This window comes from Octopus bimaculoides, chromosome 6 (genome assembly GCF_046866305.1).
Source record: "Octopus bimaculoides isolate indiv1 chromosome 6, ASM4686630v1, whole genome shotgun sequence".
Lineage (NCBI taxonomy): Eukaryota > Metazoa > Mollusca > Cephalopoda > Octopoda > Octopodidae > Octopus > Octopus bimaculoides.
In genome coordinates, this window is record NC_142933.1 from 22,032,438 (window position 1) to 22,059,937 (window position 27,500).

General features: G+C 37.7%; 3 protein-coding genes across 5 annotated transcripts in view; 1 reads left to right on the forward strand and 2 right to left on the reverse strand.

Annotated features, from left to right (window-relative positions):
- The window catches only part of LOC106870344 (G protein-activated inward rectifier potassium channel 3-like), a 16,700-nt gene extending 5,891 nt beyond the window's left edge, over window positions 1-10,809 (reverse strand). Inside the window, exons 1-2 of one of the 2 annotated variants that reach the window (XM_089353573.1) lie at window positions 9,396-10,809; window positions 5,375-5,639 (exon numbers count right to left, since the gene is read on the reverse strand). In XM_089353573.1, coding sequence (XP_089209699.1) covers window positions 5,375-5,639; window positions 9,396-10,061 — 931 coding nt within the window. In that variant the 5' untranslated portion in view covers window positions 10,062-10,809. The remainder of the gene's footprint in view (window positions 1-5,374; window positions 5,640-9,395) is intronic. The other variant, XM_089353574.1, reaches the window with a different exon arrangement.
- A 556-nt stretch (window positions 10,810-11,365) lies between these two features.
- LOC106870345 (ATP-sensitive inward rectifier potassium channel 10) lies at window positions 11,366-20,160 on the forward strand. 2 transcript variants are annotated; one of them, XM_052968983.2, is made up of 3 exons: window positions 11,366-11,592; window positions 13,911-15,146; window positions 16,289-20,160. In XM_052968983.2, exon 2 carries the CDS (start codon window positions 13,966-13,968, stop codon window positions 15,118-15,120), a length of 1,155 nt encoding a protein of 384 aa, XP_052824943.1. In that variant the 5' UTR covers window positions 11,366-11,592; window positions 13,911-13,965; the 3' UTR covers window positions 15,121-15,146; window positions 16,289-20,160. The 2 variants fall into 2 exon arrangements, with proteins under 2 accessions (XP_052824943.1, XP_089209701.1); XM_089353575.1 differs by lacking the exon at window positions 11,366-11,592 and adding an exon at window positions 11,957-13,624.
- Window positions 19,215-27,500, reverse strand: part of LOC106870356 (putative tRNA (uracil-O(2)-)-methyltransferase) — a 21,507-nt gene continuing 13,221 nt past the window's right edge. Inside the window, exons 7-11 of the mRNA XM_014916390.3 lie at window positions 26,508-26,614; window positions 24,372-24,555; window positions 22,618-22,960; window positions 21,268-21,384; window positions 19,215-19,552 (exon numbers count right to left, since the gene is read on the reverse strand). Coding sequence (XP_014771876.2) covers window positions 19,350-19,552; window positions 21,268-21,384; window positions 22,618-22,960; window positions 24,372-24,555; window positions 26,508-26,614 — 954 coding nt within the window. The 3' untranslated portion in view covers window positions 19,215-19,349. The remainder of the gene's footprint in view (window positions 19,553-21,267; window positions 21,385-22,617; window positions 22,961-24,371; window positions 24,556-26,507; window positions 26,615-27,500) is intronic.

Sequence of the window (27,500 nt, forward strand, 5' to 3'; positions counted from 1 at the left end):
TGGATATTTTACTGCTTAAAATATTTTTTATCAGAATTCAAAATCATATACAGAAACAATTTTTGTTCAACAAAGATTGTGTTTGATCAACTGGATTAACATGTAAGTGGCTGAGCATTCCACTTAATGAAATTATCATGCAGAATCAACGTAACAGTTGTTAATAAGGCTACACTTTTTGAATCACCTGACGAGTTTACACAGTTTCTGCCTACCTAGTTTCACTTACAAGTTATGGGTTGTCCTGAGGTCATAGAAAATGGACATTTGTCCTAAATGCTATGCAATGGGATTGAACTCACACTCAATTATTAAGTAAACTTTTTAACCATTTGGCCATACTGCACATATGAACACATACACATGTGAATATATAAGTGTTGTCTGAAAGTAATGCAGAAGTGGGCAAAACTTTAACAGACATTGGTTGTTCAAATTGCACATGATGGTATTGTAATTCTTCCTCTGTACAAGAGTACTGTTTAACAGTCTCCATCATAAGCATTGCATTTGCACCATCGTTGATCTCAACCTTTAATTCTGTTTGAAAAACTTCAGGTGTGCACTGCTGTGCATACTTCCTCAAAGTCATTTTCATGTTTGTGTAATCAGATCATTGCCTCTGAAGACTGTCCTTCATTGAACTGAACAGGTGAAAGTTCAGAGGATGCCAGATCTAAGTTGTGTAGTGGACGGGGGACCACTGACCAAACTAATTTGGTGATTGCTTGATTTACTACTAAAGATGTCACATACTGTCCAAATGAATGTGGATCATTTTCAGTCTTGTTTGGTCTCTTCTTCCCTATGGCTTCTCCAAGTTCTTTTAGTGTGTCAGTACTATTCACTGTTCACAGTACAGTTATGTTTCAGAAAAATCGAGGAGAATGATGCCCTTACTATGTCCCTAGAACTTTCTGTGCCAATTGCTGGTCTTAAACATTTTAGAATTTGGAGAAAAGATGTGACACAATTTTATGGCTTGAACCTTCATTTTGGATCATAAAAATACACCTGCATTTCACTCATCTAAAGAAGGAAAAAAAAAAAAGAACTTTCTTGACTTCAAATGCTTCCAGCAGATTCAAGCAGACTTTCTGCCGTATCCTTCAAATTTGATGACATCTGATAAGGTACTCTCTTTGCACACATTTCTTGATACCCATACCCTTCTGTGCAGTAAACTCACAGATTTTGAGTCATTTGTGCAAATCAATTCATCCCCTCACAGGCGATTTGTATAAGTAGTTGCAGTTGATGATCTACTGCATGGTTTGGTTTTTTCCCATTTTTAAAGCTTTATGTCCATCTGTGCACATTACTTTTGTCAATGGTGTCAATTCTGTGAACACTATAGTTTTCTGTGGATGCTGGACAGCCTAGTTCTCTATCAAAAACTCAGTGGCAACATCGTCATTTAGCAATACAATGCCAAATAAAATATAACACACATCAAAGAAATTAACATGGCTATTGACATAATACCCAATGGTAAAATATTTGGCCACAACAAACAAATCAACCTTGGTCTTGGCTAAATAAACCATAAAGCCATTCAATTCCAGGTTTTGCTTCCACACCTGGAATTTCTTTTCTAGTTCTGTTACAGAATTGGCTATGAGAGCAAGATCTTTAGCATATAGCAGTTCCCACAGGCAACCAGTCTTGAATTCCTCTGTTATGGTTTGGAGAACTATGATGAACATGAGGAGATCGAGAACTGAACCTTGATGAACGTCACCCTGTACACATGGTCAACTCTCATTTAACTGTAGAAACCATGCTAAAACACAGTGGAGAGATGGTGCAACTCCTAGCCTTGCAAACTTTTGCAAGACCATCCAACCCAGCTAGCATGGAAAATGGACATATGATGACGATAAAATCAGTTAGTAGTTTATAAGTTAGAAACAAAAGCACATTCAATTTTTATCATCATCAAGCAATATATTGCTTGAAAATGTCACCATCATCATATATGTTTAACATTTACTATTCCATGCTTGCATGGATCAGACAGAATTTTTTGAGGCAGATTCATTATAACCTGATGACCTTCCTATTGCTAACCCTCAACTGTTTCCAAGCAAGGTAATATTTCTCTATGGCTTGACATTTTTGTGGAAGATTGGAAACAAAGAACATAGCTCGTCTGCTAGAGATACTTGTTTACAACCATTACATGATATTATGACAAGGAACCTGATAACACATGCACAAATATGACAGGCTTTTTTTAGTTTCTGTCAAAAAAATCCACTCAGAAGGCTTTTGTCAGCTGTGGACTATAGAAGACAATTGCCCAAGGTGCCACACAGTGGGACAGAACCCAAGGTCACAAGGCTGGGAAACAAGCTTCTCAACTACACAGCCATACTTGCATGCATATATAATTCAATTACAGCTGTATATGTATATATATATATATATATATATATATATATATATATATATATATATAAATTACAGCAGTAAGGGACTGTTTGATTTTTGCAGATAATAAATTTTTATCAAATGCTGTATCTCCATTTTCTTTCTTATATACAGGGTGTCCACAAAGTCTGGGTACATGTGGATTAACACATACTTTAAGAAATTATTATTTCTTATATTTAATTGTTTATGTTATGATTTTATTTACTCCAGGTACCCAGACCTTGTGGACACCCTGTATATATAATACAGCCAAGTTCTCTATCAAAAACTCAATGGCAACATAGTCATTTAGCAATACAATGCCAAATAAAATACAACACACATTAAAGCTGTCTCCCATGTTTGCCGATCAGAAAAGAAATATTCTTTTCTACTCTAGGCACAAGGCCCGAGTTTTGAGAGAGGAGGCCAGTCGATTAGATCGATCCCAGTACACAACTGGTACTTAATTTATCGACCCTGAAAAGATGAAAGGCAAGCAAAGACCAAGGTTGATTTGTTGTAGCCAAATATTTTACCATTAGATATAATGTCAATAACCATATGTTAATTTCTTTGATAATACAGCCAAGCCATGTATATATATATAATGCCTTTATATATTTGATTCTCTATATTTAATACTCAATATTTCATATATTCAATAAGACATTCAATACTTCATTTCATTTTACCATTTATATTATATTATATATTCCATATTCTATATCCTACATTAATTTTATAAGAATATAAATAAAACATAAAAAGCAGAGTTGGAACTCTTTTAAATATATATATTATATATATATATATATATATATATATATAAGGCTTGGCTGTATTATCAAGGATTTTATTTCGCAAAAATATTTGACAAATATACATGAAACCGTACTTCAAAGGATCTAGTCAATTTTCTATCAATCCCGATACTTGTATACTCAATTTTCAGCTCTAGTTATTGATGAGATATATTTAGAGTTATTTCCCCTTTAAGTACCACAGGTATACACACCGGTGGATTCACCACACACGTTTCTACATAGTTTTCGTTTAGCAAATTCCACTTTCAAGTGAATTAATAGAAGATACTTATCCAAGGGGCTATGCAGTGGGACCAAACCTAAAACTATGCAAGTGCGATGAAAAATTACTGCACACTCCCTCAGTTGAAAAGGTCTTGTCCTGCGAGTTACTTGTGATCTCACTAGTGGCAGTTCTACGTAAAAAGCGCCTAATAGATCCTTAAATTGTTGGTGTTAAGAAGGGCATCCAGCCATATAAACCATGCCAAAGCAGACATTAGCACTTGGCACAGTCATCTGTCAAAGTACCCAATCCATATTGATAGACTATTCAAAGAGGTAATTTTACTTCAAAACATTGGATAGAAAACTAGCTGTGAAGTGAATGAGAGCGTGTCTAGTGCTTCGATGCAATGAATGAAGTAATATTGAGAGGAGGAGGTGTGTCGACGCCACGGACTACAGTACTTGACTGGCATTTTATTTTATTAAACTGAGGGATGAAAAGCAAAGTTGACTGCAGTTGTATTTGAACTCGGACCGTAAAGAGCTGGAATAAATACCGTGAAGCATTTTCACCTGGTGTTTTTACAAAGCTGCTAATCCATTAAAGATGTAATATTTCTTATCTGAAGGCGGCGAGCTGGCAGAAACATTAGCACGTCGGGCGAAATGCTTAGCGGTATTTCGTCTTCTGTTACGTTCTGAGTTCAAATTCCGCCGAGGTCGACTTTGCCTTTCATCCTTTCGGGGTCGATAAATTAAGTACCAGTTACGCACTGGTGTCGATGTAATCGACATAATCCTTTTGTCTGTCCTTGTTTGTCCCCTCTATGTTTAGCCCCTTGTGGGCAATAAAGAAATAAGAAACGTTAGCACGCAGGGCGAAATGCATAGCGGTATTTCGTCTGTCGCTACGTTCTGAGTTCAAATTCCGCCAAGGTCGACTTTGCCTTTCATCTTTTCGGGGTCGATAAATTAAGTACCAGTTGCGTACTGGGATCGATCTAATCGACTGGTCTCCTCCCCAAAAATTCGAGCTTTGTGCCTAGAGTAGAAAAGAATATTTCTTTTCTTATCGGCAAACATGGGAGACAACTTCCAAACATAATTCGATATAAATGGAAATCGTCGGCTGGAGTTTGGTTTCATCATATCTTGTTGAGTGTTTAACGAATAAATCACTAAAAGTAAATTTATGGAAATATGTAAAATTTGTTGGTTTTATAAAAAGAGGTTTGTCTTCTTTTATTCACCGTAACAGCCAACGAATGAGTGTACATGGTTGCTCAACCTGCTAGAAATTGCCGCCAAATCTTTCTCAAATCCTAGTCTTATCTTTTACTTGTTTCAGTCACTAAACTACGGTCATGCTGGAGCATCACCTTGAAGAATTTTTAGCCGAATGAATCCACTCCAGTACTTGATTTTTTTTTTTGAAGCTTGGTACTTATTTTGTTGGTCTCTTTTGCCGAACTGCAAAGTCACAGGACGACACATACACACGACAGATTTCTTTTAGTTTCCGTCTACCAAATCTACTCACAAAGCTTTGGTTGGCCCGATGTCATAGTTGAAGACATTTGCCCAAGTTGTCACGCGGTGGGACTGAACCTGGAATCATGTGGTTGGGAAGCAAACTTCTAGGAACACATTAGATACTTCTGAAAAGATACGATGGCCATGGTTGGAATGACTTTGATCCTAGGTCAGCTCGATCTAAGATCAAACAACAACCCTGGTCCATGTTATAAAAAAAAAAAATCCGCAATATATATGAATGGCTGTGTAAAAATAAAGTACAAAATGAGCAAAAAAACACATTCACACATATGCATGCATGCCCCCCCCCCCAACTTATTTAATACTCGTACACCCTCAGATACACGCGATTATATTCCTATTTACACACAGTCTCCGTAGCAACCTACCTTCGAGGAATATTATGATTTCAAATCGTTCCTTTTGCAAATCAAACGGATTACAGTTCCAGAAAGGGCTGGACTCTGTGATTTGATGGGTCAGCAAAACTGGCCATAAGAGACAAATGTCTCCCTGCATACAGTCAACGGTGAAGGAGAGTTTATGCTGGTAGAGAGGGTATACGGAGCCTTCGTCAGTTATTGATTCAAGTACCAGGACACCATGGGCTGAAACGGATTGCAGTGATTTGCCACGCAGGTCTCCAATACGGACCTTTCCCCAAAAAGAAAAAAAAGAAAGAAAACAAAGAGATGGAGAATGAGAGTAGAAATGAGCAACATACGAGAGAGAGAGAGAGAGAGAGAGAGAAAGTGCGCGAGCGAAAGAGCGCAAGAGAGCGTACACGAGGGAGCGAGAAAGGGAGAGGGAGAGAGAGAGAGAGCGCGAGAAAGAGAGAGAGAGCGAAAAAGAGAGAGAGAGCACGCGAGAAAGAGAGAGAGAGAGAGCACGAGAAAGAGAGAGAGAGAGAGCGCGAGAAAGAGAGAGAGAGCGCGCGAGAAAGAGTAAGAGCGCGCGCGCGCGAGAGAGAGAGAGACAGCGAGCGAGAAACAGAGGGAGAGAGCGCCTGCGAAAAACAGAGAGAGAACGAGAGAGCGCAGGTGATATCGGTGTCAACGAGTGATCCTATTGAATTTTTTTTAATTGATTAATCATTTTATTCGTTACTGTTCAATATATATTTATGTATGTATTTATGAATCAATTTATCCAATAAATTTACATCATTAATAAATCAATAAATAGCACCAGTAGAGTTATTTACAAATCGATGAATCTTCCCAAACAGATTTATCCCATAAATCAATAAATACTTTGTCCCTCCCCAAATGAATTTATATTATTTATAAATCATTAAATACACCCTTTCCGAAATAAATTTATATCAATTATAGATCAATGCATTTACATTAACGTAAATCAAATTTACTCAAATTATCTTGTTTTATTTAATGGCTGGTGTGATAAACGGATGTTTGCTTTCATTTTTTTAGAAGACATTGAAACAATAAACAACAAAAATCAAAATCAGAAATTGATTTAATTGAATTCATTTATAATTTACATTATCGATGGGTACAGCACATTACAATATTTTTTTTATACTGAAGAGTAATTTTCAGAAAACAGTGCGTAAATAACAAGGTGTGGGGGGGGGGAAGAAAAAAGGGACATACCTACATAAGTGTTTCTCACCAACGACATACTTTCTTCATAACCTCCAGAAAAATGAATGGCTTTTAATGAAATTTTCAAACAATTTTCAGATGGTGTAGGTTACGCGATTAGTGGATGTGCAATGGCCCAGTGGTTAGGGCAGCGGACTCGCGGTCATAGGATCGCGGTTTCGATTCCCAGACCGGGCGTTGTGAGTGTTTATTGAGCAAAAACACCTAAAGCTCCACGAGGCTCCGGCAGGGGATGGTGGCGAACCCTGCTGTACTCTTCCACCACAACTTTCTCTCACTCTTACTTCCTGTTTCTGTTGTGACTGTAATTCAAAGGGTCAGCCTTGTCACACTGTGTCACGCTGAATATCCCCGAGAACTACGTTAAGGCTACACGTGTCTGTGGAGTGCTCAGCCACTTGCACGTTAATTTCACGAGCAGGCTGTTCCGTTGATCGGATCAACTGGAACGCTCGACGTCGTCAGCGACGGAGTGCCGACAACAGATTACGCGATTGTATCGGAATTTGGTGATGGTGGTGGTGGTGGTGGGGAATGTGTGTGTGAAGATGTTTGTGCATGCGCCCACCATTTTTTTCACGTTAAATATACTCGTACTTTAGACCATACGAAAGGTATTTGCAGAATATTTCATCAAGAAATATCCATTTTTCTGAAGTTACGCGGTAAGAAAAAATAGAGATGGGATGGGTCTCACTTGTGAAGGTATGCCAAAAATTTATTTAAAGCAAAAAACCCAAAAGTACAAAACTTCCCAAATTATACTTTTTTGACTAGGTTTAAGGACTTATGATGCTTAGTTCCGCGTCAACCCTGATCCAAAGCCGTATGATAAAACGTCTAGTTATAATCATTCATTCTTTAGTTTTCCTATTCAAATTTTTGTACCTTGCTGTATTCATGCATGTCCTGTGAATTATGTGATACACAGAACACATTTCCCTGTAGTTCATGCCAGAGATGTCTCAGCCTCAGCGCATACTTGCACATCATCAACCAAGTCATCCGTAACCCACCCTTTAACGGTTTCTGGCAGCAGATGGAGCGCCTCACAAGTGGTGGTTTCCCATTCTACAAAAAGCGGAAAAGGATCCATTCCAGCTTGGTAAGCCACACACCGGGGCAAGGTACGACGGTTAGGCGGTAGGTTATCACAGATGCTATAAACACCTGTGCAACCTCGGCCCTTCCTAGCAAGGATAGCGTCCTTCCACACCAGGTCTGGGTTATGGCCGTCACCTTGCTTGTGACCTCGCTTCAGTTTTTCTCCTTTCCTTTGTTAAAGAAGGGAGGCGGTACAATCTTGATGATAGTCGATAACCAGACTCCGAGCAGTCTAACCGGGCCCTCCGTCCAACGCCCCACGACGCTGTTGGGAGGCGTCGACTTGCCCCTCCAGGTGCTGAGTTGAAAGCCGACTGATTTTTTCCGGTCAACTTTTGCTCCTGCCACCGCTTCGTATCTTTTGATGGAGTCTTCTACACGAGGTAGCTGCCCTTCATCAGACACGACGATGGTGACATCATCCGCATATGCTGTCGCTCCTCTACCATAACATAGATCACGCAGGTCTTCCTCCGTGGCCTCCAACCTTCGCAGCAGTGGCTCAAGAGCCAATACATACAGAAGCGGGACGGGGCAGCCCTGGCGAAATGAACGCTCGATCGCGAACGGCTTCGAGAAGAAGCCGTTCACCCGGACGACTGAGTCGATATAGCATTAATCCATCCACGAAAAGTCGGGCCCAGTCCGACCGCCGCCAGATACCGATGGTCAACCCTATCGAATGCCTTAAACTGGTCTAAACGTAGATAATGCTTGTTAAGCTTGTCTCGTCTATGATTCTGGTCAAAAGTGTTTTTATCGTAGCCATCTTTGTATTTTCATTTTTTTCACAGACTGCATCTTGGACTACTTTAATTACCCAATGTGTCCTGTTTTAAGATAATTGGATGTGATCTGGCTATTATTTCCCATAGGTTGAGCAACCACGTAAAGGTTCCTTCGTTGGCACGAGAGGCAGGTAAACTTCTGTTGTGTAATCCTAGTTGAACTTTGATTTAACTAGTGTTACAAAATGTGGGTAGATGTATAAAGAAATTTATATAAAAACTAAGGATGGAGTAAGAAACATCACCGTGGAGGGTCTTATATTTTTGGAAGTATAACCTTCCAAACATTCATAGATAACGTCAAACCGTTTAGAAGTGTCCGACAGAATTTCAACTATTGAACAAAATGGCATCCGTTGGTGCAGCTCTTTCGCTCTCCGTCTAGCTGTCACATCTTTGACGTGCCGCTCTTATCCAATACCTCCCAATAAAGTGGATGGTGACTTCCTACAGGTGAAAAGCCATATTTAGCCGACCTGAAATGACAGTGAATGGAGTGGGGATATTTCAGAAAGACCTGTATCTCGAGATAAGTCGACCTTCTTAGACCAGCTGTTTGACAGGTAGCAACTGGATTTCTCGAATGCTCCAATGTGGAGATGATCAAAAAGCATCGGGCAGAAACCCCAACTACTACACACGTAGAATTGGGAGGGACATTTGATTGCTTTCTATTAAGTTGTTTCATATGAATCTTTATAAGATTACACAATATTTTACACATTTTTCCGTCTTCAAACAATATCACAGATTTTAAAAGTGTTATACAACTTATTTTAAGGTTAAGAAAAAGTAAAAGTAATAAATTCTCTTTAAATTAAAAAGCGGAAAATAAATGGTTTGAAGGCTAAAAGTTGTGGAATTTCATAAAATAGGATTGAAACACTTACCTGGAGACAAAGTATGCCATCCTCTTGACAAATCACCGCATTTTCGCTGAAGCGAATTGTTTTAGCTCGTTTGGAAGGTCGAAAAAACTTGGATACAATGTAGGTGAGTAGAAAAGTTTCCGCGATGAGTCCAACTGTTATTTGGAAAAACAGAATGACCAAGGAACCGACGCAGGACGTGTTTGGATAAACGAAACCGTACCCGATTGAAGTCTGTGTCTCAATAGAGAAAAGAAGTAAACCTATGAAGCTGGTCACCCCTTTGACACACGGTTCATAACTCGGATCTCCCAAGTGAATAAAATCGCCATTGATCCAGCAAACGGCGAACCAAGCGAGAGTGAAAAAAATAAATATCGTAAAGTACATAATGAAAAATGCAAGAATTGCCCATCGCCACTGGAGATCAAGCAAAGTCAGATAGAAATCCTTGATAAAGAAGATGGGTTTCCGTCCTCTGTAGTTTATACTGTACTGACCAGATTTGTTTACTAGAGCTTTGCGTTTTTGTTGAAGGGGATTTCTGCGAAAATATTTCAAACATTGTGTGAAAAAATAGTGACATAAATGTCTCATTTTTCTATCCGTTGTTGCCGTTTCAGTCACAGATTCAGATTCACAGTAAATGTGACGTTTTGAATTCTTCCTCATAGATATATTTTCCATAATTGTTCCTCAGTCTTCGAATCGATTGTCTACGTTGTGTATTTTAAGGCTTAGTGGTAGAAGAAAACAATTAAAATATTTCCCTTATTTTACCAGCTGTGTTTTTTTTCTTTCTCCAGAAACATGTTGAGTTTTGTATGTGTGAATCGTTATATTTTAATCTAATTTGGTTTTATTCTGTTTTATGTGAGGCATAACCATTTTTTGAGCACACCCGCACGTTTCAATGTTCGAAAGTACACTCCCACTTCCCGTGTGGATATTATCTGAAGGCGCTTTACGACTATTTCCGTGTCTTTTATTTGATCGTAAAGATTTCAAGATCTCGTCCTTTGATAGCTGTGCACTTGTTCCCTCGTATGTTATCTTACAATTATATTGTTTTTAAAATGGTGATAGTGTGGGATGGAAACTGGTTGAAGGAAGTTTCTTCTTGACCTTCATTTTCAATTAAACTTGAGTGACCATTTTTATAGATACTCTTATATTTATTGATTTCTTGGATCGAAACGAAAGGTTATCGGTTCGTAACCTATCAGCGGCACTACGCAATGTTCAGGTATAAAACTCCAACTCTTTACGGATCATTTCACCGAGGTTAAAGTTGTTTAATTCCTCCAGGTCCCTCACCGAAAAGACCCATGACATATAGATCGTTCCTCGAACAGTAGAGTACGATCCACAGATCATGCTTTTCCAATATACTCTACCTCCATCCACCTAAGGACCATACTGTGCACTTCTACATGATATGGATTACCGAAAAGAAGTACTGTATGGATATATTACATTTGTTCTGCTGTTTTTAGCCCCAAGTTAGCCACCAAGCAGATATAAAATCAAAGACGTTCCAGATTGACTACCGCGTCTTTCTATACGAATACCAGAGACTACATTGTCTAATGCAGGGGTTTTCAAACTTTTCGACTTGCGGACCCCCTTTGTATTTCAGGCTTTACTTTAGGGACCCTCTTATAAACGCTTATGAAATTTATACATAAATATTTGCTTAAAATAACATATTTTTACATTTATTTATTTAACAGTATTTAACAAATAGGTTCATTGTCAATTAAAAGATTTCGATTAAAAAACATATATAAAATCAAATTGCCCATAAAAAGTATTTGCTGTCCACGGACCCCCTGTGGTCCGCGGACCACAGTTTGAAAACCCCCTGGTCTAATGTATTCTTTATTCAAGATGACAGGGTGTGATTTGAAGGCTGTTGTGAGTGCTTTTTCTAGCCGAGAGACTGCATATAAACTTCTTCGCTACTCGATCTTTCAGCCAGTGGGTTTTGTTAGTCGACAGAAAGAAGTCAAGCTTTGTGAGAGCATAAAAGAAAGAATGTCCTGTTTCTCTGGGCTGTTGTACGTTGCAGTACAGTGCTTGAGGTTAAGAAGGTTAGGATCGCATAGGAGGGATTGAGTTCTGATGGGATTGTAGACATATCAGCGTATACATGGAGTTACTAAACATGAGGTGTCTTGGAGCTTGATACAACAGACTTTGCTCTCAGCATGTCTAGGTAAGTGGTCATTCATTTTAAGTATTTTTATTTCTCTATGTTCATGATTTGTTTTACAGCCTCCACTGATGATAGACAATATATTGCTCTGTGTTCATCACAGTTTATTATTGGTACAGCCAGGTAGATCAGGCTTAATTCTGTGATTTATCTAATATATTGGTCTGAATTGGTAAAGGCGCGTGGCTTAGTGGTTAGGACATTCGGCTCACGATCGTAAGGTCGTGAGTTCAATTCTCAGCGATGCGTTGTGTCCTTGAGCAAGACATTTTATTTCACGTTGCTCCAGTCCACTCAGCTGGTAAAAATGAGTAGTACCTGTATTTCAAAGGGCCGGCCTTGTCACACTGTGTTACGCTGAATCTCCCTGAGAACTACGTTAGGGGTACACGTATCTGTGGATTGCTCAGTCACTTGCACGTTAATTTCACGAGCAGGCTGTTCCGTTGATCAGATCGACTGGAACCCTCGTCGTCGTAACCGACGGAGTGCTGGTCTGCATTAATGCTGTTGTTTCTGTATTGACTAAATGTTGTACCTGTTGTTGTTTAGCTCCAAATCAGTCCTGATAAAACAGAGCTATGACGAAATGCATTCCTGCCTTCTACTTCAAAGATTTTGTATTAAGAACTACATTATCCAATGTGTCCTTTCCGATTTAAGATAAGATGTGATTTGAGAGAGAGAGAGAGAGAGAGAGAGAGTTGTTATTTTTGTCAGATCAAACGCATACGTAGAGGCTCCCCTGTTAGTTCGGTGTGATGTCTACGTGAACTCTAGTGTATTTCTGTTACTTTTTTGTCATCTATGTGTGTTGCTATTTAGTCCCAGGTTAGGCCTGATCAAGCAAACCTATGGTTAAAGACATTTCAGCCTTGTCGATCATTTTTTTTAGTATATCTAGAACTACCTTATCCAGTGTGTCCTTTTCTAAAGACGGTAGGGTGTAATTTAAGTAAATTTAGCTGCTACTTCTGTTGTAGGTGATTACTCATATTTGTATACCTAAAGTGGGTACCTTGGAACTGTTGTACAACTGGCAAATGATGTATAAATTTGGAGTATTGAGTTCAATTTTTCCTATGGCAAAATACCAAGACTCATTCTGGAAGAGAGTTATCTGGCGTGGAGACCAGAAGTAAATATCTGCTCCATCGACCATTTGTGATATGGAAAAAGAAGTTTATGTTAACCTTCGTTATTACATATTCCCGAGTTCAAAATTATTCTTTGGATCTGATAAACAATTATGGGAAAGAGAAAATCTACTTTGATCGGCTTCTGACAATGTTCCCTTCCATCTGGATCCTGAATTTGTAATTAAGAGACTGTTTTTGATGGATGGTCTTTAATTGCCGTTTGGTAATTCATGACACATCCTCTAGAGGCGGTGATAATTTTTATAAATCACGATTTTATTTTCTATGATATTTGGTATACCTGTATCTGTCTATAGTGTTCAAATATCTCACCTGACTTCTCAACTTCTCATAGATTGTTGCCATAAACAACAATGTATTAAAATATCGAGTCATTCTCATATCGTAGACTTGGTGTGAATGCTTTGGGCGATGAGCCAATAAGTGCAGTGCATCCAGTTTTCAGCTACCCAACTGCACTGACAAACCTTGATTCTCGAGGTCATGCCTAGAAGACATTTGCCCAAGGTGCTGTCGTCCGATAGGATCGAATCCGGAATCACGTGATTGCACATGATCTTCTTAACCTTACATTTCTTCGTATTGATACTGCTACTTCCCAGGTGGACTATACCAAAATTTCTCATAAAGGTGAAGATGGAGCTGTGAAGATTGAAAAAGGGGAAGACAAATTGCTTTGCTTAATAAGTTTAAGATGGTTTAAAACTTTTTAAACTTGTCCAACATCATGGCAAAGAAAGAAAAATTTCAGTAATAGTTTTGGGAGTGGGTGGAAATGGGAAATGGAGGCGATATTTGTAAGTTGGCGATCCAATGGACTCTACCTCTTTGTGATATTATAATTACAACTAAATTCGACTGTCGACAGCTATGTGAGTATCTTGGCCAGATAGAACGCTTTATTAGTACGTATTGATTAAATCTTTAGAGGAGAGAGAGTAGATTTATTTGTTTAATCGGAATTGAACATGATTATTTGAGGTTTAAAAAAAACTTCAACAAACGTTATTTTTTCTTGGTTCTTTATTAATCTTTAGATTACGTTTAATCCATTCATCAGTAGAAATTATAAATCACGCATTCCGATTAAGAATTTAAAATGGTGCTTGCACTAAATTAAGTGTCTGCTGATTTTTTTTTCCTTTCATTTTTTAAAAGTAACTCTAAACCCCCAAGATAAAGAATTGATAGACATCAAATTCAAGTCTCAATAATGGTTAACCAAAACACAGATAAACCGACGAACAGAAATTACTTTTTGGGTGGAATATGGAATTATTTTTGTAAATACTTAAACTGTATCAATGAAAAGACAGGCGAAGATCCGGGTCATTTTCTTCTCACCAAAGCAGGCAATTCTCTTATCGACCGGAAAGGCCTCGAAAAGCATCGTTTCAGTTTTATCAAGGATTATTACAACACCATTCTTGAAATGCGATGGCATTGGGCTATTCTAGTCTTCCTCTCCTCTCATGCTATCACTTTTATTGCATTTGCTGTGATTTGGTGGCTGAACTCCTACATACACGGCGACTTCAACTCGAACGATTCTAATTCGAAACCTTGCCTCCCAGACCTGGAAACGTTTGCAGATTTTTTCTTGTTTTCTGTTGAAACTCAAACAACAATTGGTTACGGGTTCATGTACCCCAGCACTGATTGTGCTGGTACGATTCCAACGCTCTTCTTTCAAGTCCTCATTGGTTTTATTCTCGAAGCGATCTCATTGGGGTTTGTATTCGCCAAGCTGGTTCGTCCAAAGAACCGTTCAAATACAGTGATGTTCAGCTGCAAAGCGTGTATGTGTTGCGAGAACGGGCATCCAGTGTTACAGATTCAGGTGGCCGATCTTCGACATACCCACCTCATCAATGCTAAAGTTGGTGGCATGCTGGTCGCCGAGTACGTGACGCTTGAGGGTTTCGTCCATCCTCTCTATCAAGTCAAAGTGGACTTTGAAATAAACAACGTTGGCAGTAACGTGTTTTTAATGTGGCCGGTTATTTTGACGCACTATATAACGGATGCCAGCCCTTTCTTCTGTCTTAACCGGGAAGATCTGCTCGTCAAGAAAATCGAGCTTCTTGTGTGGATTAACGGAGTGATCGAGTCAACTGGAGAGATGTGTCAAGTGAAGACGTCCTACATTGCTGAAGAGATTGTTTGGGGATACAGATTTGCTCATGCCAACCAGTTTGATAAGAAAAACGGTCACTGGAATGTAGATTTCAAACGTTTCGGAGAATTGGTTCCCTGTCCGATGTCTCGTTCTAGTAATTTCTCCGATGGTGATATGACGATGATTGGTGTATCCTCAGAGACGAAAGAAGAAGCAGAAGTGGTGCAGACGGTAGCTGATATACACTGAGGATCTCGTTGATTTGTAATAACCAAGTGAGTAAACAAGTTTCCTTTTTACTCGAAGGCGGTGACTAACTTAAACTAAACGTAGATAATGCTTGTTAATCTTGTCTCATCTATGATTAACATTCTGGTCAAAAGTGTTTCTATCGTAGCCATCTTGTATTTTAATTTTTTTCAGAGACTGTATCTTGGACTACTTTAATTACCTAATATGTCCTGTTTTAAGATAATTTGATGTGATCTGGCTGTTATTTCCTATAGGTTGAGCAACCGTGTAAAGGCTCCTTCGTTGGCACGAGAGGCAGGTAAACTTCTGTTGTGTAATCCTAGTTGAACTTTGATTCAACTAGTATTACAAAATGTGGGTAGATGTATAAAGAAATTTATATAAAAACTAAGGATGGAGTAAGAAACATCACCGTGGAAGGTCTTACATTTTGGGAAGTATAACCTTCCAAACATTCATGGACCAACAATGAGGTCTATATATATATATATATATATATATATATATATATATAAAACTGTATTTTAAGAATTGTTAATACTGATCCTTTATTTTGTGTCCAATGAATGCATTAACTAGTTCATTATTCTGAGTACCTCTATAAGGCTAGACGACTTTTTGTGTCTTGTATATCTTCTGCTTAGGCGCATCTTTCGTTTTTTACACTCTCTTTTCTTTTCCTGTTTTCTTTCTTCCACAGACAGCTTGACACCCTTTTCAATTTTACATTTTATTCCTATTGCTACTACACACCTTCATCAATATTAGCTGTGTCACTTTGCACACCCCTATATCAACTATGCGGTAATCTTCAAGTTTAGGGGGATAAAAAAAATATATAAAAATATTCAAGGGAAGTAACTGAACTGTTTATAAATAAATCACACACGTGATTTGATTGACGTTAGGGTTAGGGTGTGATTTATTTATAAATAGCTAGAAGAAAACGGATAATACTGGTAAGTCGTTCAGTTATTTCCCTTGAATATTTTTATTTACTTTTTTTACCCCCCTAAACTTGAAGATTACCCAACTATGCTGTCTTGCCTCCCCTCGACCCTCCAACTAAGCATTGGCTCATTTTTCTATTATTACAGATGTTGATGAAGTGATGGTATAATATGACATTATTTATAATTCCATATTTAAAAATTTTTTCTTACAGAACTGCCTCAGTGGAACGAACATCTATGATTTGAAGATTCAGGCAATTTGAATGCCTTGGACAATACCAAGTTTCAATTTTTAATGTTTGTAAAAATGTTAAATGATTTTTTTTTGTTTTTATATTTAAACACACAGATTGTGGTTTAAAGAGATTTAATATATACATTTAATGTACAGCTTCATTAACGTTTTAGATGAGTGTTGAGTGGACGACAGCATTTCTGGTGGTTTTCTCCCCTCCATTCCTTGTAATAGCCATCATTTAGCAGTCGGGATTTAAGGAAGCCTCTACATATTTGGTGCCCTATATTACAGTTTATCATATATAATACTACAGGGCAGTGAGTTGATAGAATTGTTAGAGTATTAGAAAAAATAACTTTCTGTATTTCTTCTGACTTATCATCTTCTGACTTCTAAAGTGAAATCCCATAGAGGTCAACTTTGACTTTCATCCCTTTAGGGTCAATAAGATTGACCACCAGTCAAGTGCTGGTATTGATGATGTATTCACTCACTCTCTCCCCTCATAACTACTGGCCTTGTTCCTAAATCAGAAACGATTATATCTATCTACATGCCTACCTACATGCATATATGCCAAGGCTACTAGCATTTCAAAGAGTAGTTTTGCCTTAGTTGTCATTTCATTTGGTTCTTTTGAAAGTTAATAAATACATACCAACTATGTACTGGAGTCAATATGATTTACCAAACTTGGTTCCATTTTTAACCACTGGCCAACTACTTCATTCTTACACCATTTTAATAAATTTTGAAAAGAATTTTCATTTTGTGCATAGCCTCATTTTGTGTATAACTTTTTTTCCCCCCTCTCTTTATAATGTTTAAAACAAATGTAGATATTTTTTATATTTTGATATGCTAGCTGGATAGTAGGTTGGCAGAACTGTTAGAACACGGGACAAAATTCCTTTTATTTAGTTACAGTAATACATGTTCTGAGTTCAAATCCTGCTGAAGTCAACTTTGCCTTTCATCCTCCTGGAGTTGATAAAATGAAGTACTATTGAAATACAGGGGTTGCTAAACTTGACTATATTGTCCTCAAAATTTGAGGCCTTACATCCTTATCATTCAATGTCTGTTTTACCATGCTGGCATGGATTGGATGATTTGATGAGCCAGAGGGCTGCACGGAGCTCCAATGTGTGCTTTGGCATGATTTCTACAACTGGGTGCTCTTCCTAACACCAAGCACTTTACAGAGTATACTAGGTACCTTTTCTTTTGTAGCACCAGCACTGGTGAGTCACCAAGTACTGACAAGACCCTTCAACTGAGTGGGGTATAGTATTGAGGGATGGGAAAATATGAGAAGGAAAGAAGCCGGTGTCTTGTTGAAGTGAATACAATAGATTCCCAATCAGGAAAAGGGGGAGAGAAAGTGATCAAAGTATAAGCATCTATGTAAGAAATCAATATTTGGATGATGGCAAGAGGCACTATGTAGTAGAATTTGAAGAGCATTACATAAGCACCTTGGGTTATTTAGTTGCATCCCCATCATTTTTGAGTTTAAATTCCACTGAATTTGACTCAACATTTTTCTTTCTTGAGGGGACGGGGTTGGTAAACTAAATGCCAGTAATGGACTTGAGTAAATTTGATCAACTATGCCAGTTTTCAAAATGTGTTGACTTGTGCTTATGTCATAAATATATATTCTGATTATTTTGAATCCCAGATCAGTCATTCCAACTGCGGCCATCCTGCTTTTTTTATCTTATGTGCAGGACCTCTTTACCAACAGTAGGGTGTGATTCAAGGGAAGTTTGACTGCTATTTCTAACAGGATGAAAGTCCAAATAGAGGTTTGCTCTTGTTGGTTAGATAATTTAGTGACAGATGAGTGATGGAAAATGGTGGTTACGTCAAATACTGATCTCAAATCCAGCCAAAGTTGGCATTCAAAAGTTGGGATAAAGAGATTCAATCAACTATATTTGCTTCCTCTACTGTCTCTGAAAATGTTTGGTTTTGTCTCAGATATGAAATAGTTTGGTAATTATTTTATTTGATTTTTTTTTTTGTGGGGGGGGGGGGGGTCCTCCTCCTCATCACCATTTAACATCTACTTTTCTATGTTTACATTGGTCAGATGGAATTTGCTTCAAAAAATTTATCATTTTAACGACTGCTTTCCATGCTGCGAAGGATTTATCAAGTTGTCACAGCCTGAGCCAGTTTTTATCAGTGATGTAGCTAATAGGGGGAGCAAGGGGAGTGATCACTCTCTACAAGCATATTTTTCAAAATTGGTGCCTTTTCAACAATTTTTTAAAACTCTTTAGTTACCTATATCAGTAGCTATAATTTGCATACATAATGACATCATTGCTAAGACAAGATATTAATGAATGTAGAATACAATTATGTATATTATAATTAATGAAATTTTTGCATAATATAAGAGAAATGAGTTAAAAATTGTTTGGTATGTGTCACAGTGCATTTTTCTTGAGCCTGGCTACACCTCTAGTGCCTGATCGTTGCCAGTGCCAATGGACTGGCTCCTGTGCAGGAAGCACGTAAAATACACCATTTCGAGCGTGGCCGTTGCCAGTACCGCCTGACTGGTCTTCGTGCTGGTGGCATGTAAAAGCACCCACTACACTCTCGGAGTGGTTGGTGTTAGGAAGGGCATTCAGGTGTAGAAACTCTGCTAAATCAGATTGGAGCCAGGTGTAGCCATCTAGTTCACCAGTCCTCAGTCAAATCGTTCAACCCATGCTAGCATGGAAAGCAGACGTTAAACGACGATTAAGTATCCTTCTAGATATAGCCCCCATCAATTATGCCTTGCTCATACATTGACAATATGAATCCTTAATATTTCAGTTGATAATTTGACTCCCTATCAGCAAGATCTGATTATTTATAAGAATGAATGAAAGAAAATGTAGAAAAATCAAAAATTTATTTAAATTAATTTAAAACACTCACTCTCTCTCACACACACTCACACACACTCACACACACTCACACACAGTAAGATGGGAAAATGTTCTTTCTCTGAATTTCCTCTTCTCAATATCTCAGTGATGTGTCTTTTCTCTCAGTTCTTCTTCTCCATGTGCAAAGTTACACTCTTCTCTGCTGACAGGGCAACCATCTGGATGGTTTTGATGAAACCAGCAGAGTGAAGTCTTGTAAGATCTGGCAGTGTTTTTCTGCTTCACTTTCCTCCTCTGTTGCCATGGTTGTGTGTAATCCCTCAGCCGTACTGTACTAGAAACCACTGGACAAAGAGGAAAACAGTACAATATTAAAATATAAATATTTTTCTGTGTATATCAAAATAAAATAAAATCCATGATTTCAGGTTTGTTTCCTGTGCATGTAACTACTGTTACAACCTTGAGCTGTGTATGTCTTATGACTAGAAACAGTAGAAAGAAACCTGTAGGAAGCTCATCAGATATATATGAGGTGGGTAGGTTGTGTTTGGTGGATGCTATTCTCCAACAAGAGAACTGAAACTCCAGGACTCAAGCTACTAGAACACTCACCAATTCAACAGCGCTACCACTGCTTGTTATTTGAGAGTTTAATGTTTGGATGTTTAAACTAAACTCTATATCACCTTGAGTAATTAGCATTGAGTAATGTATCTAGCATATTAGCCAATTTTGTTACCATCTTTATATTGAAAAACTCACCTTTTGTATTAATCCATTTTAAAAATTATGAAAAATTTAGTTAAATAACTGTCATTAAGGGTTAAAAGATCAATAAATGTTAAAAATTGAAGTTTACCTTTGATTCCAAATTGTTTGATTCTTTAATAAGAAAAATGTCCATTTTTGAAACTGTTCATAGTCAAATAAAAATTTGTCAGAAGTTTAACGAATTTTTGTTAAGTTACTTGTGTAATGACATTGTAACCAACCTCATTTTTATGTCTGCCATCCTTATGCAGGCAGAGAGCTGGACAAGAATTATTGATGCAATATTCTACAGCTGGATCGCCTTCCTGCTGCCAACTCTTGTCTTTCAAGTACAGTATTTATTATCCAACTGGTCTTTGTGCATGATGGAACTACTGAGCCATTGGGACATGTTGTGTATGAGAGACGTAAATACTGTCATTGTTTCTACTCACATAATGAAATGGGACAAGATGCACACACATATGCAAACATATCTGATGGATTTTCATACAGTTTCTGTGTACCAAATTTTGCTCAAGGCATTCATTAGCCTGAGGCCATAGTAGAAAATACTTGCTTAAGGTGCTATGCAGTAAGATAGAACCCAGAACCATGGTTTAGTGAATCCGACTTCTTAACCACACAGCCATGCCTGTTGGTTATCTTTTGTTTCAGTCATTAGACTGTGGCCATGCAGGGGCATTGCCTTGAAGGGTTTAGTCCAACAAATTGATCTTAGTATATATTTTTTTTAAAGTCTAGTATTTCTTCTATTGGTCTCATTTGGTGAACGGCTAAGTTTTGGAGAGAAGATTAAAAAAAACCAACACTAGTTGTCAAATGGTGGTTGAGAACAAGCACAACACACATGGGCTTCATCACAGTTTCTGTCAACCAAATCCACCCACAAGGCATTGGTTGGCTTGGGACTACAGTAGAAGTTGATTGTGGTGCCATGTAGTGGAACTAAACCAAAAGCTACATGTTGGCAAAGTGAGCATCTTGTTCACACAACCATACCTGAACCTATATTTTACTAAATTTAAAATATCTCTTAGTGCATTCAATTACAAGATATTGCCATGAAAGGGTTAATCATCATCACCATTTAATGCCTGTTTTCCATGCTGCTATGGGTTGGATGGTTTGACGAGCTGGTCAGCTGGAGAACTGTCCAGGCTCATGCCTGTTTTGGCATGGCTTCTATGGCTGGATGCTCTTCCTAATTCCAAACACTTTACAGAGAATACTGGGTGTTTTTATGTGGCACTGAGAGATTAATGGAAATTTTTAACCTACTTACCATAGAAAATATGGCTGAAGTTGCGCAGAAGTGTCTGCAGACCGCCATTTTCTGTCTTCAGATAGTTCAGAGTGTCTTGATTTAGAAGTTGAGCAATCTTTGGAAGTGGTATTTCCCCTGATGGTAAAAATGGTATAAGGTTAGTAATTGATTATGAAATATATATCTAGGGGTGGTGCATTTAAAAATAGGTGTCAAAAGTTGAGAACACAGACTTTGAACACACAAGACTGTGGTATCATAGGCAGGTTAAAGTAGACTTTGTATGTGGCAGATATGCAGGAATAATAAACATTAAGAGCACACAGGAAACAGATTTTCTCAAATGCCCATGAACATCCCTAAAGGTAGTAGACAATTTCAGCTATCTAGGTGACCTAATAAAGAGTGAAAGAAGATGATCTGAAAGTATAGCTGCTAGAGTAAGACAAATTGGAGAAAGTTCACAGGGCTATTACCTGTGTTGGTAACAAAAGGTGTCTCTCTCTTTCAGAGTCAAAGGAAGATTGTATGATGCTTGTACATAAACTAAAATGTTACATGGTAGTGAGACATGGGATGTGAAAACAGAGAACTTGTGAAAAGATATGATATCCAACGTCAGTATATATGAAGGACAAAATACAAACGTGTTGAGAAATAAATTGGACAAAAGAAGAATAAGATTGGCTCATGATTGTTATTGTTTAACCTAGGCCAACCTTGGTTATGCAGCTAATGTCCAGCTTAAACTTCTGTTGGTTGGAGCTTGTAATGAATGTGGATCTCCCCTTAATATTTGACTAACATACTATCAACTCAAGTTGGCAGCCTTTCCTTTGGATAAACATCAATGATGCAGAGAGGCATGCATGGGCAACTGTCTGTCCCCAAAAAGCCTTGATTATGCATCTGCACATATATACAAGGCCAAGTTTGACTTCTATCACCCTCACTACCTTATTCTTATTGTCATCTGGCAGTTGCTTGTGAACTCCCTTCAAAAAGTTAATCAGAGAAGGAGGGACAGGTTGGTGTCTGTAAGAAAACATGGGAGAGAAGACGTTTGAGAGAGTATCAGTTGAAAAGGAATAATGATTGAGTAAAGTGTTTAGTACAGCATTTCAAAGTGCGATACAGAAGGGATGGTGAGAAGTGAAAGGGCCGCACATTAAACTGGCCTGGGTAGTGGTTGTATATTGTTTACTTGTTCAGAGAAGCAGAAGCTATTGGAATAGTGGAAGAAGAATACATAATGATTTTCTTTTGTGAGACATTTGCTGTGGTGTCTTGATGAGTGAATCTGTTAGTTACTAATCAACTGATCAGTAAGAAAAAAACAACAAAAACAAACAACAAACAAAACATTACCTCCCTTGTGCCACACTCTTCCATCTGGAAGATTGATAAACTTGCTGTCATCAGCTGCTAAAATCTTTTCTACAACCACATTAACAACATCAATTTTAATGTTCCAGGGAACTGACTTGCACATCCCAGATGTTTTTTGAGTCAGTCTAGGCTTAAAGTTGTCAGACCAAGTATTAGCATCTTTCATATTCATCAAATCTGCAGGCATTGGATTGGAATCTTCACTTTTGTTATGTAATAATTTGTTCTTTGAACATTGATTTTCTATAAATTCTGTTATTCTTTTATCAACTTCTGATTCTTCTGATTGAGAATATGTTCGTGTTTTCCCATACAAGCAAATCTATTAATGAAAAGGGACAGAGGGATTAAAAACGACAAGCCTGAAACAAAACAAGAAACAAGTAAAATCTTTGAAAAATACTCTACAGCCATAGTATGATTGCAATAAAATTTGAAAACAAATGTAACTCTGAAACAAGAACAAATATTTGGTCTAAAATTAATCAAAAACTTTAAAAAGTATAAAAGCAGAAAGATAGCTTACTTTATACAACCTGTTACAACTAACAATATATGACAGATATAGCACTGCGTGTTATAATATTTGTTATGTAGGTGAATGTATTTTTATATATGTAGCGAAGCTTCTCTCTCAGTTATATATATGTGAATGCGGACGTAGCAGATAACATCTAGCTTTCGGCTGCATCTTTGGACCCTGTTGTGTCCACCACTCTGATTGGTTGGTATTGGCGCACTTTTGTCTCTAGTTCTATTTCGCGCCAGGGTGCATACCAACCAATCGTAGCCTTCTGATAAGGTCATGTGGAATGGTTTTCTGAACCCCTGCTTGAGCCGATTTTTTTCTCTTAAATAGGTAGCTTCGTCTGCGCTAAGTTTGTCTTCAGCTTTAGACCTTCTGAGGTCTAGTTGCTGATCACAGAGCACCAGCCAGTTCCAGCGATGACATGTCTTCGCTTCACTGGAGAACCAACACCACCGTTCAACTAACTGTTTACTACAAGCTTCTTCGTCGCCAGCGTCTACACTGACGTCTCAACGTACACACCAAACCAGTAACGCTAACATAACTTTCTCTCAACACTGTTTGTGTGAATTGTTTCACCACGAATAACAGCAAGACCCTCTGTACCAAGTAACTGGTCACAGCATCGTAGCCTTTACTTCTCGGGCAACAGTATCTTTTCTCCAGGCTCTGCTATTCAGCCACGGCTTCTTGTACAGCTCTTCAACCTACTGTGTACCTTAGCTACGAACTGGTATTTCACATCCTTGTGTCTGGACTTTTAACGTCCTTATTATAGAATGTTTTCTATGCTCTGTATCTCTTGCATTCACATACACATATTTCTATGCACACACTCTTTGTTTAGTAATTATTAAAATCATTATGTGAGGCAAAATCTCTTCAGAGGGGTTGGAAAAAGATATACTGTTAGGTTTTTATGTGTTGTATTTAAAAAAAACTTAATAGTATATCTTTTTCCTACCCCTCTGAAGAGATTTTGCCTAATATAATGATTTTAATAATTGCTATGTAATCTTTTTAGGCTTAATTGAAACAGCTGTAAGAGACTATGTTTGATTTTTGCAGATAATAAATTTTTATTAAATGCTACATCTCCATTCTCTTACTTTGTATATATATATATATGTCAAATCCCAAAATTATCAATATATAAGACACTAATAAGGAGAAGTATTATTTAAAAATTTGTAACATGGCATACTTGCTTGGTTGATGGTATTCGGAGTACATCTTCTTCAACTTGAAAGCCACACACTGTAATAATTTTTTTGACATAATTCAAGTATGTTCGATAACTGGTCAAGCCTGTAGTCTTCTCATTGTATTTGCTATCAAAATTGTACAGACAGCATGGCAGTACAAAAAACCGGCAATTGTATTTAGACCTGTGAAATAGCAAGAACTTGGTCACATTAATCATATATTAAACAGTGCATGCGGAAAGAATAATGATTGTGTTTATATAGGTACCAGACAAACCTATTTGAAGGTTCAGAATTACTTTTTTTACAGTTTTGTTTCAAAGTAACATCATAAGGCAGCTAAATATATTTCATACCATATTGTGTTTTCTTGGTTCTGTTGGTTCCTAGTAAATTTTATTTTATTAAACCCACAGAAAAAAAAAATGCACAGTTGTTCTTGGTGGGATTAGAATATGAAATATAAAAGGGATGTTGCAAAATAATTCAAAATACAGAGTGCGGCAGAAAGGTTGCCCTGATTTCAAAGGTTAATAAAAAAAGAACACATGAAGATACAAGAAAAAAACGATGCTCTCCACTCTAGGCCATGTTGGGTATTACCTGAAACAGAAAAGCACATCCCTTATTGGCTGACGATATGTGCATCTCTGATCACGAGCAGAGTAGTGGGGGAGCATGATAGCCATGTGTTGAAAGGAATTCTTTGGGGTTTGGATAATTCACCTTTGGAAACATGGGTGTTTCGTTCAACATCCTTAAACAACCCTTATTCAGGGACCTTTTAAGCGGGACGGGCTACTTGACCTGACAAAAATTCTATCTGGGCCCGACCTGCAAGGTCATGCACTGCTTATCTTGATATGGGATTACCATGTTACGCACATATGGTTGTGATGCATGTGCTTAATGTACCTTTATCAGACGGGTAGTCATGATGGGTATAATGGGCTTCGTATATTTTACCCCAGTGTCACTTTGATGGCATGCACTGCTCTCTCACTCAATAATAAAAATGGCTTCTAAGGCCAGCAATTTTGAAGAAAGTGGTTTAGTGAATACCATCAACTCCAGTACATGACTGGACTTGATTTTATCAACCCTGAAAGATAAAGGTGACCTCAACAGAATTTGAACACAGAATGTAAAGAATGGGAGCAAATACGACAAAGCATTTTCTCTAAGTATTCTGCCATCTCGCTGTCTTAATAATATTGGTTTCAAATTTTGGTACAAGGCCAGCAATTTAGTAGAGGGGTAAGTTGATTACATCCATCCTAGTGCTCAACTGGTACTTATTTTATCAACCCTGAAAGGATGAAAAGTGAAGCCAACCCTGGTGGAATTTGAACCCAGAATGTAAAGACAGGTGAATATGCTGCTAGGCATTGTCCCTGGTATACTAATTTTAGCGCAAGGCCAGCAATTTTTTTTGGGAGGGGTAAAGTTGATTTCATCGACCCCAGCATTCAACTGGTACTTATTTTATTGATCCCAAAATGACAAAAGGCACAGTTAACCTCGATGGAATTTGAACTCAGAATGTAAAGGACGAAATGCTGCTTTGCATTTTGCTTGGCATGCTAATCATTCTGCCAGCTTGCCATCTTAATAATAATAATAATAATAATAATAATAATATTATATTAAAATTAACAACAATCATAATGAGATTTAAAATCAAAATCTAGAAGGACAAAACTAGTAATGCAAAGTATCTAGTGAGGTTCTCATGTATCATTGAACACTGTTATCATCAAGGAACCATTTGTTTCATTCAATTATTTGAGCGATAAATCATCACATTATCAAATGGAGAAATTCTCTTCTCAGGCTTGGCTGTGTGGTTAAGAAGCTTGCTTTGCAACCATGTGCTTTTGGGTTCAGTCCCAAAATGTGAAATTTTAGGCAAGCATCTTGTACTGAAGCTTTGGGGCAACCACTGCCTTGTGAGTAAATTTGGTAGATGGAAACTGTGTGGAAGTCCATCATGTGTGTGTGTGTGTGTGTTTATCTGTGTTTGTTTCACCCTCACTTGACAACTGGTGTTGGTATGTTTATGTCTGTGTAACTTAGCAGTTCAGCAAAAGAAACCAAAATAAAGCAGCAGATTTTGCAAAAAGGATCTAGTTTACCTGGCTGCTATAACTGGTATCCATGGAGTCAACTCATCACTATGGTTACCAATTATCCAATCATATTCTGGAAATAAGGAGTCAGCTGATGGTGTCAAAGCCCTTAACTGAAAATAAATAAAAAAGTATATATGGGTATGTGAGGATGTGTGAATATATATATTAATGTTGGCTTTTATGTTCAGTTGAACTCAGAATGTTGAACTCCAATATCTGTTCGACATGGTTAGTTACTATGGCTGGATGCCCTTCCTCATGCCCACTTCTTCTGTACTGGCTAAAAGGGACCAATGAAAGGGATATAACACCAATGAACTAATTGAGCTTTGTTCTTTTCCTTCTGGGTTTGATCTGTGTGCTTTCATCCATGAATTTTGTCCTGGTTTTATAAATCACAGTAGCATGGAACCATTTTGTCTATCATGAAACTATAATATTACATAAATAATAACAATATATATAAGGAGTTTATTGTAGTGAGTTCTCAAAATACTGTTACATATTTAAACAGTTCAAATATTACCATATCCTAAAGGACAACCCACTTTCATGGTTTATGATTTGACAACATCATAATGGTTAATATGCACATATAATGCTGGTGAGAGGAGAGAGGGTATAGTCCTTATCAAAGACATTTATATTTAGCAACTAGGCACAGCCTACTTAGCTGTATAATAGGCACCAACACTTCCTGTTACAACTACTGAGTTGTGTCACCTTAGTCAAACTATTCTATTTACCGTAGTCTTTCTAGCTGTATTCTAGGCATCACCTCTTCCTGCAGTAATCTTTGTATGTTAACCTCTCAAACAAGACATTACATTACTAATAAATTTACCTCAGTTCCCCAACATCTTTTAAAGTATGTTACCCAACTGAGCCATACAAGTTGCTAACAAAAGGGCCTCCACAAACAACAGCCATGTCTCCCTCAAATCACACCCTGCTGTTTTAAATAAGGAAAAGACATGATAGACAACATAGAGTTAG

Bases quoted from the DNA above. Each gene is read 5' to 3' on its own strand.
- LOC106870345 (XM_052968983.2), top strand. From the start codon at position 13,966: ATGGTTAACCAAAACACAGATAAACCGACGAACAGAAATTACTTTTTG.